We start from the raw sequence: 14,595 nt of genomic DNA on the forward strand, positions 1-14,595 counted from the left end.
TAAAACCAATAAGTGAAGTTAAGATAAAACAATCATTGTTTAGTGGTATAGAAACTTCAGAAAGTATTCATAATGTGTATTGTGTAGGATTAAGTAGTGTTGATCATAAATGTAAATATAAAATTCAAGTGTTAAGTCAAAATAAGATTTGTTCTGATATTAAGCAAATTCCATATGGGCCATGGATATGAGAGAGTTAAAAAATATGAATATTCGCTTAAGTGATTTAGAGCAGAAAAAATACTCTGTTGACGAAGAAATAAAATTATTAATCGGAGCAGATATAGCGAGTAAAATACTGACAGGAAAAATAATAAATTTAATTTCAGGCCTGTTGGGAATAGAAACGAAGATCGGAAATTGCTTATTAGGCAGTTATTTAAGCGATACGCCTACAATTACGAATGAAGCTTCTCTCTTTAATTCTTCTCTGCTTATCAATGAAATCGCAGATTTATGGTGCCTTGATTTATTGGGTATCTCCGATCCTACGATGCGTCAGAATAAATTCGAATTAGAAAAAGAAACTCTTAAACAGTTTGAGGAGACAATTAAAGTCAATTCTATGGAAAGATATGAAATCGCGTTACATTGGATTACGGATAGTTCGCTTTTAACCAGTAATAAAAATATTACGCATAAGAATGCGAAAAATTCCCAAAAGAAATTAATGGACTTAGGTAATTTTAATGCTTATTGTGAGGTTTTTGAAAAATGATTATCTCTGGGAAGATAATAAATTGGAAAATGTTCATTTTTTTGCCTCATAGGCCAGTGGTCAAAGAAAATTCAAGTACTAAAATAAGACCTGTATTTAATGTTAGTGCTCGAATTTCAGGCAAACCTTCATTAAATGATTGTTTGACCACGGGACCAAATTTAATCGAAATAATTCCATCGATTCTCAATAAATGTCGTACGAATAAAATCGGGGTGACCTCAGATATTGAGAAAGCTTTTTGTATGATATCTATTCGCTCGAAAGACACCGAGTTTTTAAGGTTTTTTTGGTATGATAAAAACAATTCGGATATGTTGATAGAGTATAGACACAAAAGACTAGTGCTTGACTTAGCCACTTCACCCTTTTGTTTAGCCTTTACGTTATGATATCATTTAAATGGAGTATCAGATCATTTAAGTCATACTGCTGAAATTCTTAAGAATTCTTTTTACGCTGATAATTGTGTGACTAGTTGAAGTTCAGAAACCGAAAGTCGAAATTTTATTTTGGAATCGCAAACGATAATGACATAGGTTCTTTTTAATTTACGAGATTGGCAGACCAATGCATCTGATTTGATAAATAATAATTCTGATAAGAAAGATGTGTCAGTGTTAGGTCTCAATTAGAATACGGAAAGTGATACGTTATCTTGTAAAATTGAACCTGTTGATTATTCTGAACAATTAATTACGAAAAGATTTGTATTAGCAATGACTCATAGAGCATTTGATATTATTGGATATACAGCTCCTGTTATGTTGTTACCTAAGATAATTTTACACGAGACTTGGAATTTAAAATTAAGTTAGAATGATGAAATTCCAGATAATTTGGCAAAGAAATTTAAATTCTGGCTCTCATAGTTACATTTATTAGAGGACATTAAGATTCCAAGATTGCTAGAATTTGAACCATCTAATGTTGTAATTAGCTTACACTTATTCTGCGACGCCAATAAATCAGCTTACGGATTTTGTATATTTTTAAGAATTGTTGTTACTGATATTGTTAAAATTCATTTGGTCAATGCTAAAAGCAGAGTAGCTCCTCTAAAGCCACTTACTATTCCTAGGCTGGAACTACTAGCCTGTTGTATAGGAGCTAGATCGCTGTCATCCATACTTAAAGATCTTCCTCTCAGTGAAGTTCAAATTTATTGTTGGCTGATTTGACCACCGCTCTGAGTTGAATTAAGCGTAATTTAAATTGGGGATTATTTGTATATAATCGCGTTAAAGAAATTCGCTCGGTAACTTCTCTCACCATGTGACGCCACTTGCCAGGTAGCTCGAACCCTGCCGATCTTGCATCACGTTGCTGCACTGCTGAACAGTTAATTCAACGTCGTTGGTGAGAGGGACCGATTTGGCTCTACGATAAGGAAGAAAATTGGCCTTAATCGAAAGAAAACCCAAATGAAGAATTGGTTAATTCAGAGCTACGTAAAACCGTAATAATTGCTTTAAATACTGATGATAGCGATCAATATTGTTATTGTAAATATTTTTCATCATATAAGAAAATTTCGAGGATGATAGCATGGATATATAGATTCTTTTATAACTGTAAACATAAAGATAAAAAAATTTCGAAGGTTTTAAGTGTAGATGAACTTTGTAAAGCTGAAATTTCTCTGATGTTATTTATTCAAAAGGATGGTTTTGAAGATGTAAATGATAATTAAGACCATTTGTTGACCAAAATGGTGTTATAAGAGCTAAAATTAACCTTGATTATTGTGATGATACATCTGGTTTTATTTATCCTATTATTTTACCAAATAATCATCCTGTTGTAAAATTATTAATTTTAAGTTATCATGTTGATTTTTTACATACTGGTTTTTCTCTATTGATGTCTCACTTAAGAGAAAAATATTGAATTTCAAAAAGTCGTAAGACTTTTCGTAATTGTATTAAGCATTGTGTGAAATGTCAAAGATTTAAAGTTAAAAGATGTGAAGTTATGCCAGGAATTTTACCTAGTGATCGAGTAAATGATGCCGCAGTATTTGAGATAGTAGGGATTGACCTAGTAGGTCCACTGTATCTTGAAGATAAGAGAAAAGCATTTTTTATAGGTGTGCAGTATATCATGCTGTACACTTAGAATTAGTAACCCTTTTGACGACCGAAGCATATTTTCAGTCCTTAAGACGATTTATTGCGCGACGAGGCAGACCCTCAGTTATATATTCCGATAACGGAACAAATTTCGTCGGCGCAGGAAAAGCTCTTTGTTTTTGGGATAAATTGAGCTCAAAAGTTACAGAACAAAAAATACGTTTTAAGTTCAATCCTCCTTCGGCAAGTTGGTGTGTGTGTGGGAGGGGGGGGTTGAAGCCAATCGGGAGCGCTTAATCCAGATGGTGAAACAATTCTTACGTAAAATATTAGGACACGCTACGCTCAACTATGAGGAGTTACTCACTCTCCTTTGTGATTGTGAAAGAATAATAAATACGAGACCCCTCACTTATGTATCCGAAGACGTGACCGATATTTCACCTTTAACTCACGAAATGTTCTTACACGAGATACCGTCCTCAAGTGTAGTAGATATTGATCAGGTAGATAAGAAAAATTTAAGTGAACGAGCTAAATATCTCCCAAAAATAAGAGAATTACTTAGAGCTAGGTTTAGGACTGAATATTTAGGGCAATTACGCCAACAATCGTTAAAAGATTATAAGAATAAACCGTTAAAAGTCGGGGAAATAGTTTTAGTCGAAGATATTAATAAGAACGAGCATTTTGGAATTTAGCTAAGGCATTAAAGGTAATTCCTGGTAGAGATGGTCACACAAGAGTAGCCCTTTGTAAAGACAGAAAGTTCAGAAATTTTAAGACCAGTTCAAAGACTATTTAGATTAGAGCAGGAAAATGAGTATGTTGATGTAAGAAGAAAATCATTGAAAATAAGTAGCAGTTGAAGAATTGTTAAACCTACTGTACCTTAATATGTTGTAAAGTGTATGATTCATTAAATATTGTTTATGTTAAGTATTTTGTATGATTTTTCATCATTGATGTTTTTTCTTTCATTTGTATAGAAAATTTTATGTTTAAAAATTAGAAGTTTGTTGTTGAATATAATTACAGGTATTCTACTCAAGGTGGAAGGAAATGTGGTAAGTTCAAATCCGAACTTAAACTTTTAGAAATCCGAACTGAAACTTTAATGTTAGCGCATGCGCGTATCCATTGGATAACCTCCCCCAAATACTTCTATATGAATTGGCTTCAAGTACGAGATCTGGATACAAGATGTTATGTTTGTCTGCTTGTTAATTGTATACCATTGTTGATGTTGTTTTGCTAAATAAAATATGTTATTAAATAGTGCTGGTATTATCCAGGACCTTCTAAAGAGTGACAACATGTCTGATGAATGTTTATGCTGTCCGATGAATGTTATCTCAAGTGACGTAGTGTGGGTATCTCGCTCCTGATTGCTTGTTGAAACGTGACTTTTGTTTACGTTAGCAACTGTTCTTTCCCTTCTGTTTCGAGTAAAAAAAGCTCTTCAAGTATCAATTCGGCCTTCTGAGCCCAAGTCTGCGGGTTCGATCCCCGGCCCAGACACCGGATTTTCGGGATGCAGAAAATCCTCAGCGGCCATGTCGTATGATTATGCGGCATGTAAAAGATCCCTGGAGTGCCTTATTGGCTCTTGGCATTTCCGGCAAAATTAAATTCCTAGTGCACTTTAGCATCCAAATAGAGTCTCGGTGCTGCCATCTAGTGTGGCAGAAACTAGACGTCCAAATTAACATGACCAACGGTATCTCACCCATTGTGGTGGTCCTGAAAGAGTGGATACCACCTCTGGAGAACGCACTAGGTCTGCTCATCGGCAAGACCGATTGTGCAGCTCATTGGAAATTTTATTAACTTCATTTTAATTAACATTCAAACTTATGTAGAGAAACTTATCTAAATTCAACACGCCATTTTACTTATTAACAATCATCTGGCACTGACGTCATAGGTCACATGTGTGGGTATTGTGATCATCTTCCCCTTGAATTGCAAGTACCCAATTGAAGCGGTAGCGAAATGAGGAAAGTTGTTTTGATGAGTAGTTTGCTACCACTTGAATATTTTAAGCGAACCTTTGATAGGCTCTTATTTTCTTTCTTTTAATCTTATTTTCTTGTTTTGATATTATAATTTATTTTGAGAAAAATTAGACTAGCTCACTATGAAAATTTTCTATAACTATAAAAAAACACTATAAAAAAAGAATTCTGAAAAAAATTATTAAACAGCCAGCTGTCGCCATAGCAACGCATGCAATGACGCATGCACTCTGTTTACTATTACTATTGAACACAGTTGGAAAGTGTGATGACGTTCAAATAAGGTGCGCACGCCATCAAACCCAAAATAACACCTATTTTGCCAGTGGGTAAAAAATGTCTTCTTTTCTCAAGAAGGAAAGAAATTGTCAGATAAAACCTTTTCCCTCGTACTACTCAGGAAAAGTTCTTCAAGCTGGAAAGAGTCTTAAAGAACTCCTAAGAAACTGTTGTTGGCATCAACAATAATAAAAAAGCAGCACAACAAGTGGAGGATGCAGACGATATTTACTGTAAAAAATAATTTTACTAGCAAAAAATAATTTTGAAAATTTCTCAGAGTTGGTTTTTTTCTCAGACTTTTTGTTGTAAGGAAGTTTAGTAAAATCGTTACGGGAAAACGTACACCTTTGTTGGTACGCTAGCAGAATTACCCGTTACTGGAAAAGGAAAGTGAGAAAGTAATGAATATCATCGACCCTGGAATTTCCAGTATTTTTTATTCATGTAATAGTATGGAATGATTTATATGGAATATCATCTAGCGCAGGAGTTTCCAACTTACATGAGACCAGGGGCCACAATTAAAAACACAAATCAAATGGCAGGCCGCAACTTCATCAAAATTTTATGTAGGACTCTTTTGCGCTTGAAGGAACATTAAATATTACAGTCAGACTTTTACCAAGTTGTACAAAACAAAAGTATTGAATTACAAATTAAAATAAGAAGTAGATTTTTAAAAATACTTAATTGTTACTAATAATATTTTTCAAAATATTAGATAAATAATAAAAATTCGGGCTACAATAACTTTAATGTGCACCTATGTATTAAACAATTAATGTGCAACAGATATCTAATTGTTAAGATATAAAACTTTAAAAAGGTTGGTATTAAAACTTACATAGTAGCACACAAAATGTTCAATGAGAAAATTGAGGTTTGTCTGCTGCAACCACCAGAGAATAGATATTTACATTTTAAATTTAAAATTTACAAATGTGTGTGTAAATATTTTCGTCCAAAATGAGTGGTTTCAAAAAGTTAAATCGGAGAATTTCTTCGAGAAAATTTCTGATACACACATGCTGAATTATATTCACAAAATACAAAAAAAATGAAATAAAAAAGAGCAACATGCACGATTATTTTCTTGAATGCAAAACCCGAGAAAAAAAATTTTTTCGCACCGCTGGTATGTTAAATTTCACAGAAACGAAGAAATTAGGTTTCTATAAACGAGAAAAATATTTTAAACCCATATAGATTTTTTACGAAGATTAACCGCAAAAAAATTACAACTAATATATTTTAGTTTGCGGGCACCAAAAAAAGGCTTCTCGGGCCGGATGCGGTCCCCGGGCAGCCAATTGAAAACCCCCGATCTAGCGGATGGAATGAATTAGATTTGAAGTCTTCTTCATTGTGTTTCTTTTATGTATAAAAAAAGGCCAGTTCTAACATCCATCATACGGCCTAAAAGACATCATTAGGAAATATGAGATGAAGAGTATTTACAGATAAAATACAGCTGAGGTATGGACTAGAATTAATGTCATAACCAATACTGTACACCAGGGGTGTCAAACTCGCGGCCCGAGATGAACTTTTTTGTGGCCCCGTCAATAAATCCGAAGCAAAGTAAAAATAATTTGGAAATGTGAATGAGAAACGAAACCAGCATATAAAATTATAATATACTTTATTTATAAACTAAACGGATTATTTTAAATTGTACGCGCGAAAATGTAAAATTCTAATTGACTGAAATGGAGTTCGTTTCACATTAAGCTATCAATTAGATAGTACACATTCAGGTTTATCCTACTACAGCGAGATAAGTTGGTTATCTTGCCCCAAGATTCTCAAACAATTCTGGGATTCTAAAGAAGAAATATGTAAGTTTTTACATACTAAAAATCAAGATACAAACTTGTTCTCCGATTAAATATGGTTGCAAGATTTATCTTTTATGGTTGATATAACCAAACACTTATCCGATTTAAATTTATTATTACAAGGCAAGGATCAGATCATTACAAACATGTTTGACATAATTAAAGTATTCAAATATAAACTATTTCTTTGGGAAAGGCAACTGAAAAATGAAGATTTAACGCACTTCCCAACGTGCAACAAGAACAAATCTAGTTTAGATGATACTGCATCGTATCAAAAATAAGCAGAAAAAAATTTCAAATCTTAGAACAGATTTTAAAACAAGGTTTAAAGATTTTAATTCTTTGGAAGACAAATTTTGTTTGTTTTCTTCGATTTTCTCAATAAATATAGACTCAGTACCCAGTTATATGCAAATGGAAGTGATTGAGATTCAGTACGACTCAAATTTGAAGGCAAAATTCATTGAAGTGGGTGTGCCTGAATTTTACGAATATTTCCCCCAAGGCTTGAAAATACTCGAAAATTCGCATATGAAATTATTTAGTATTATAGAATTATTTTAATTAAGTACTTATCAGGGAGAGCAATTATTTTCTGTTATGAATGGAAATAAATCTCCTGTCCGAAACCGTATTAATAACGCTCACGTTGGGTCAATTTTGAAAGTAGTCTCGTCCAATAAAATTTCTCCCCAAAATAGAAAAGATAGTAACAGAGAAGAGATGTCAAGTATCAGGACACAAATAATAATTCAACTTTATGTATGTTTATTACAATGTACTATTCAAAATAAAAATATTTGTTTCTGTGAACATTGATTTTTTTTGCGGCCCACCTGAAGTTAAGCATTGTTTATTTGGCCCAAGTTAGATTTTGAGTTTAACACCCCTGCTGTACACCATTTAATATTCAACAAGTGTATGATTAGCCTGTTATTGGAGTCGTCTTTAAGGTTGTCAAATACTACTCGTTATCGCCTTAATACCACGTGACATGGTTTTTTGTGCACCTTGTTTTTTCGATAGTATTACGTTCCGGTTTAGGCCTTCCATTTCCTTTTAACTTGTGAATTTGTTCTCCACGCCTTGCCTGAATGCTCGATAGAAAATTCAATAGTATTAAAGCAGGTAAAGGGTTAAAATATCATTGAAGTTTGTGGCGTCACATGTTATGGTCTTACACGTAAGATTCCTAGTGGTAATTTTTAATATACTTTTGAATTAAAATAACTAACAAGCAAATTTATTAAACCAAGAAAAATATATTAAAATTGGAGCTGATTAATAATGATGAAACAACAATGAAAATAAATGATAAATATAATTTTTTAAAACAAAAAGTATTATCAACAGAATACTAATTTGAATGCAAATTTTTGTTGCAGGAAGTAGCGAAGGTCATGGATCGATTTCTACCGTCCTCGAAACAACCACAACAGTGGAGCAGATCTTACAATGTGTAATATTTTCATTTTCTACTTTTTCCACACTATAATGCAGGAGGAGTTTTTTTAATTCTTCGGTTAGTTAAAATTTAGGGTCCTCTAAGTAAAATAAAAATTGATTTCATCTAAATTGTTTAGATAAATATTTATAATTGTGAAAACAAAAATATTGCTCTAATGAACTGTTTGAAAATTATTATTTATCAGATCAATAAAATTTTTAACCCATGCTTAACCGAACTAGTGAAAAGAAGCAAATCATTGGAACTATAGAAAAAATCGAGATTAATAAATAAATCATTAGTAAGTTAATAAGAAATTTCTAAAACCAAATTTATTTTAAAATGGTTAGTAAATTTAAAAATATGCGAATGAATTAAATGTGTCATTAACATTTGCAATAGTTCATGATATAATGGTTCATTAATTTGTTGTATTAGTTCATGAATAGTCACTAAATATTTTTTCATAAGATGTTTATATACGTGAGAGTGTGCATATAAGATATCTTTTCTTAAACACCATTTTAATATTTTTAAATATATTTTTCTAAATTGTATTTCTTCAACTGTTAATTTAAAGTACTTATTACTTTAATCTTAGATAAAAGTGTGACATAGCGTCACTGGTACTTAAATTTAACGTCACTGGTACCCGATTCAAATTGAATAATTCCCCTCGTTCGCATCTGCCTTCTAATTGGAATGTTAGAATTTCCCGCACACCTGTTCGTGTCCTTCAACATGGGCTCAAATTTAAATTTTTGAAGTATAGAAGAAGAATGTTATCTGATATCAGTGGGAGTGGAGTATAAGATTACAAAAATTATTTTTTGGTTTTACGCATTAAAGTTGCATCGTCTTTGAAAGATCTAATTCCAACGATGCCGATAACGTCAAAGATTTTTTGTATTAGGGAGATTTCCCACTTTTACCTTAACTTCTGTATCCTCCCGTACGTAAGATTAGAGCAACTGCGCATACTCGTGTTTATTTTAGATACTGCGTATATTTACGTTATGTTGCCGTGATTTACGCTACAAAGACAAGGCTGCAAGCACCGCTGTTTATAGCTGTTAAATGTTGTTTTATGTTAAGCCTTATCTTCAAACAAAAATTACGTGTGATCTTACAACCATTTTATTAGTTTTTGTTCAACATTATGGTTGTCTAATGGCACTAGTTCCATAAGAATCTAGATGTATTTTCACTATTTCAAAATTGTAAAATATATTTATTTTAACTATACAATTTATTTAAAGGAAATTAAATAATCAATACAAGTTCAATAAAAAATTTTTAAATAATAAAAAGCTGCATTCTTTGTCTCTGAATTCATCACAATTTTTAGTCTACCAAATTTTTCTGTTCACAGATCCACAGTTTTACGTAGAGCAAAGCATTTTGAATCGTATGCCACGGCTTCAAAAAAAAAAAATAGCCCACATCCATTGTAAATGCTGATTTTCGTGATCGAAATTAGAATAATACCTTAGCGTTTTTAACTTACGGATTTCTTCGAAATCTCTTATTTTCACTTACGTAAGTTTTATTGTTTTTCACGGATGCATGCGTATTTCACCAGATCTGACGCATGCGTACTAGAAGTGCGCATGCGCAATTACTTAAAATCAAACATACGGGATGGTACGGAAGCTAACGTATATTTTCTAACTCTCCTTCCTATCATTTTTGAATTTTTACCAGTGTGCGAGCAAGAAAGCTATTTTTAAATCCTCCTGTCGTGAAAAGAATTATCTTTTTATTCGACTTTGCAGAAGAATGCGTAGATAAATGAGAAATTTCTAGTGGTAGTTATAATTCCAGGTATGATCCGCAGATTTGGAGACGAAGCATTTCTCTTTAGCACTACAAGTTGATTTTTAACCCTTCGTAAAAACACTCCAAGCTCAAAGTAAGAAGGAGATTTTTATTACTGCTTTAAAATTCTTGAAATAAACACCCTAGTTAGTTAAGTAATCGCATTTTTTGAAAATTAAAGTGCTGTGTTTATCATTCAATCGGAATTTAGATGTTGATTTTAGATGTTTACTACAGCAAACAGAATATATATTATTCATATAATTGATTTTCTGCGCATGAACAATTGTTTTTACTATGGTTTTAGTGGATGCATTTAAAAATGTGCAGTATGAAGAAAAAAAAGCGAGCCACCTTAACTAACTTTTGATCTGATCTAATGATCAGATATTTACGTTCTAGGACTCAATCTTAGTGGTTCCAAGTGGTGACCTTAAATATGTCAATTAAATTGCGCAGATGATATTTTAAGTGACAAAATCAGACGTACTTTCACTGAATCAACAGACATTTTTTTTTCNTTTTTTTTTTTTTTTTTTTTTTTTTTTTTTTTTTTTTTTTTTACGGTGGATGCGGAATGGCCGCAATCTGCGAAATAGGGTCCCAATTATGTGGTCAAGAAAGCGGTCAATAGTTTGGACCTCATAATCATGATTTTACTTTTTGCATATTTCACCCTATCTCTAAAACTTTTATAACAATTGAAATATTTTTGCAAATAGTTATAAAATTCGTTTATTCAAGGATAATTCCATGCAAATTATAACTTTTGGTAAATATTTATTATTTCTTATTATTTTATTAAATAATAGTTGAAAGAATTTTGAAATATAAGGTATATATCATTCTAAAGAATATAATTTAAAATAGCAAAATGTAAAATTTGAGTGAAATATATATATGNTATATATATATTCCTTGTTTTATATATTTAAAACTATTTTCCACATCACCGCATGAAAATTATTCCAAAATGCATATAAAACTCTGTTTCATCTGTTTTGTGATGAGGCTTTTATAAAATAACCGAAAATTCTGAAAACTTTAGTTTTCAATTGTTAATATATTGAATATAAATTGCGAGTGTGGTAGTTGGCTGTTTAATAAAATCCAGAATATAAAGAACCTATGTGTGGAGTTTTAAGTAAAGGGTGACGCTTACAGTTACGAAATTTAATTCATATTAAGTGTCGACAAGTGTTTTAAAGACTGATTTTCAAATAATATAATGTGAAATTCAGGTTCAAAACTTCAATGATAAACATTCAAAATGTTCTTAAAACAAACAAATAAATTTATTAGCTCTCTTCATGGAGACTCCTGGAAATGCTTTAAATTGCAGTGGAACGAAATCGATGAAGCACTGGGTATCCACTTCGGCACCTGCGGCTATCTCTTTTCAACCTGTTGGACTTTTAGATAAAGGGTCCGGCGATCAATACAATCTCGCCAGAGTTTCCTTCGTTCCACCTGTGATCCCGGACAAAAGACCCTTCATTAACCGGATATCTTTCCTCCAACTCAACTGGCAGTATTGATCACCACATGTTGGGTATTCGGCTACAGGAAAATTTCTTCCTTATGCTTTTCGATATTTACTCTTGGTACAGATATTTCTCTGTTAGAGGTTCGAATATCTAGATGAAGTAAAAAGTGTTCAAAAACAGAAACCAAACATTTATTGAATATCAATATTTTATTCTTGTGTGAGATTGTCTATTCCAGCAATGTGATAAGGCTTGTCAATGGAACGAAATCGATGAAGATTGGGTTGTCTAAATGGAGTCGGTTGGCTCAACCAGCTCATTAACTGTTGTCAATGAAAATTTTGATATAAGTCATTTATTTCTAAAATCTTTTACATTTTTTTTCATTAAATTTGCATATTCTTTCCCTGAAATAAAAAGATAAACCAATCATATCACGCAGCTAAGATACATACAGATATTTTTTCAACTTTAAAAACTAAACCGTGAATTGTAATCACGCATAAAGTTTATTCTAAATATTTAGATGAGAAGAACAACGCTTCTGATAATTTTTGATAAGATGGAATAGCGAACTCTTTTTAAAAATGGATTCTTATTTTTGACCCTATATGGTAGGGAAGTTACAGGAACGTAATCTAAAAGATCATTCTTCGTAGTAAATGTGTCCTCATTCCAGAATTATCTTCCAGATGATGACCGAGCACTGCTGTCGTCCGTACAAAGGAAATTAGGACTTTTCTTTGTACTCATATGAGTGCCACTTTCAAACAAATAGAGGGTCGTCTCATCAAACCTTCGATTCTTATTATTCATTTTACTGGAGAAAAAGAGTTCAGTCATCAGGACAAACTTCTCAAAAATGTTTGAAAATTAAAAATATTCGCTGGATAATTTTTCTAGCTAAACATTCTTATCCCAACAAGAATAACTAAAATTCACAAAAAAAATATATAAAAAATAAAAAAAATGGAACGTGTTTATTTCCGAGGTCTGTAGATGCATGAGTGACTGAGAGGTCCCCCTGAAGTAGTGAACTATGTTTGATTCTGACACCCAAGCAAGATGACGCGTGCGCTGAATAATTGTCGAATATTTATTATATCAATCAATGTTTGAGCAAAAATTTGTTTCCATCTGCTAGGTAATTCTGGACGTTGTCAAGTAACTCTGAAAATTCTGTTAACCTTAAACCTTGTATTAATGCCGGCGCTGTAGCTTTCGTTCCTAATCACTTAAATTAGTAGCAAAATAATAATTAAATAAGCAAAATATTTCTAAAATAGATCTATTTTCGATTTTCTAATTTACTCGAGATATAATTTATTGAAAAACCAAAGAGAAAAATATATTTATCATTCACTAGGGGTCATAACTAGTTTGAGAGTTAAAATTACCCATTATAAACAATCAATTGTCTCATTTTTAATAACGCAATATTTTAATAGTTTTTTATCAATTTTTATTGTCATCTACAAACTCACCTATTACTTTAAACTATCCTCCAACAGAAAGGAGTTTCTTGGAGGAATAATAAGAAAAATAAATGAATAAATAAGCAGCAAATGTATAGATCAATTTTTTCAACTAGCATAATTATAATAGTGTCGTATAAAAGTGTATATAAATGAGGGTGATTGTTTGGAAACATGATAATTCGGACCAAAAAATTTCTTAAAATTTAAAGTCTTCAAAATAATCTAAATTTTTTTTGTTTACTTATTTAGTTACATTTATTAATATCTTACATATAGCAGTGTAGTTTATTGACATTTGCTCAAGAAAAAAAATTAAATATAAATTCACCAAATCTTGAATGCCCGGAAAATGACATATTAGCAGAGAAGTTCAAAAAACAGTCATTTTTAGCTAATAGTAAGTAACTCAACTTAAGCCTTTATGTTAGATGAACCATAAATTGCTTAAATTAATCTTTTTATCCACTGTAGAAAGAATCAAAAATGTTTTTGTTGCTGATATGTACTGAATAAAATTATGTAAAATAATCAATCATTAAATAAATAAATAACTTTGATTACGTTCAAGCATATTAAAATCACACATAAATGTAGAAAAATTTCATATATGTAGATGGACTGTATATTACGCATTCTTCTTCCTGCGAGTATGCAACTCTAAACTTTGTAAGCTTAACTTTTGATATCTCCATCATTGTTATACTTTTCTATTAAATTGTTGAATGTACTCGTTACAAAAGAAAAATTGAAATTGACGTTTCTCATCAAGAATGAACTACACTGATTATTTTGAGGATATAAGAAACGTCCCAAGATGTATAAGAAATGTCAAGTGTCCCAATTATAACATTTGCAATGAAACGACCCTCAACGTCATTTCATCAATTTACATAAATATTTTTTTCATCTTTTACACAAGCTCTAATTTTGTCCAAAGTTTCAATGTAGCAGTCATTAATGCAGTTTTTACGCAATGTGTATTCATCAGGCACAACATATCCAGTGTGTTTTTCTAAAAACTGGCGAAATTTAGAATTGTTTAGTTTGACTAAAGGAATATTTGCTGATACAAAAACATCACACAATTCTTTATAAAATGGTGACCTCTTTGAAGCAGTAGATGATTTAGTCTGCTCTAGTAAAAGCTGAGATGCTTGTTTCTTCGTTTCAGCAATTTTCAAAGCCCGGATATGTTTATCTCTTCCAATATGCTGAACTACAGTAAAACGTTTTTCAGCTACAACTTTCGTTTCACAGTGTCTGCAAAACAAAATTACTCCATCAGTAGAAAACACGTTTTCACCAAACTCTGAAACAAACTTCCGCAAATGTCAAAACTTAGATCGTTTGGTTTTAAGCATTTCTTCAAACACTACGTAATCTTTATTTCATCAAACTAATGTAAAATGAAAACTAATATATATGAGATTGCAG

The 14,595-nt window shown here is 31.6% G+C and overlaps 1 protein-coding gene across 2 annotated transcripts in view; it reads left to right on the top strand.

The window, feature by feature from the left end:
- LOC107437036 (uncharacterized) overlaps positions 1-14,595 on the top strand; it is a 325,463-nt gene that overhangs the window by 232,577 nt on the left and 78,291 nt on the right. For both annotated transcript variants that reach the window (XM_071181567.1, XM_071181568.1), the window contains one exon: positions 8,317-8,390. In XM_071181567.1, coding sequence (XP_071037668.1) covers positions 8,317-8,390 — 74 coding nt within the window. The remainder of the gene's footprint in view (positions 1-8,316; positions 8,391-14,595) is intronic.

The sequence above is a fragment of the Parasteatoda tepidariorum genome, chromosome 6 (genome assembly GCF_043381705.1).
Source record: "Parasteatoda tepidariorum isolate YZ-2023 chromosome 6, CAS_Ptep_4.0, whole genome shotgun sequence".
NCBI classification, from domain to species: Eukaryota; Metazoa; Arthropoda; class Arachnida; order Araneae; family Theridiidae; genus Parasteatoda; species Parasteatoda tepidariorum.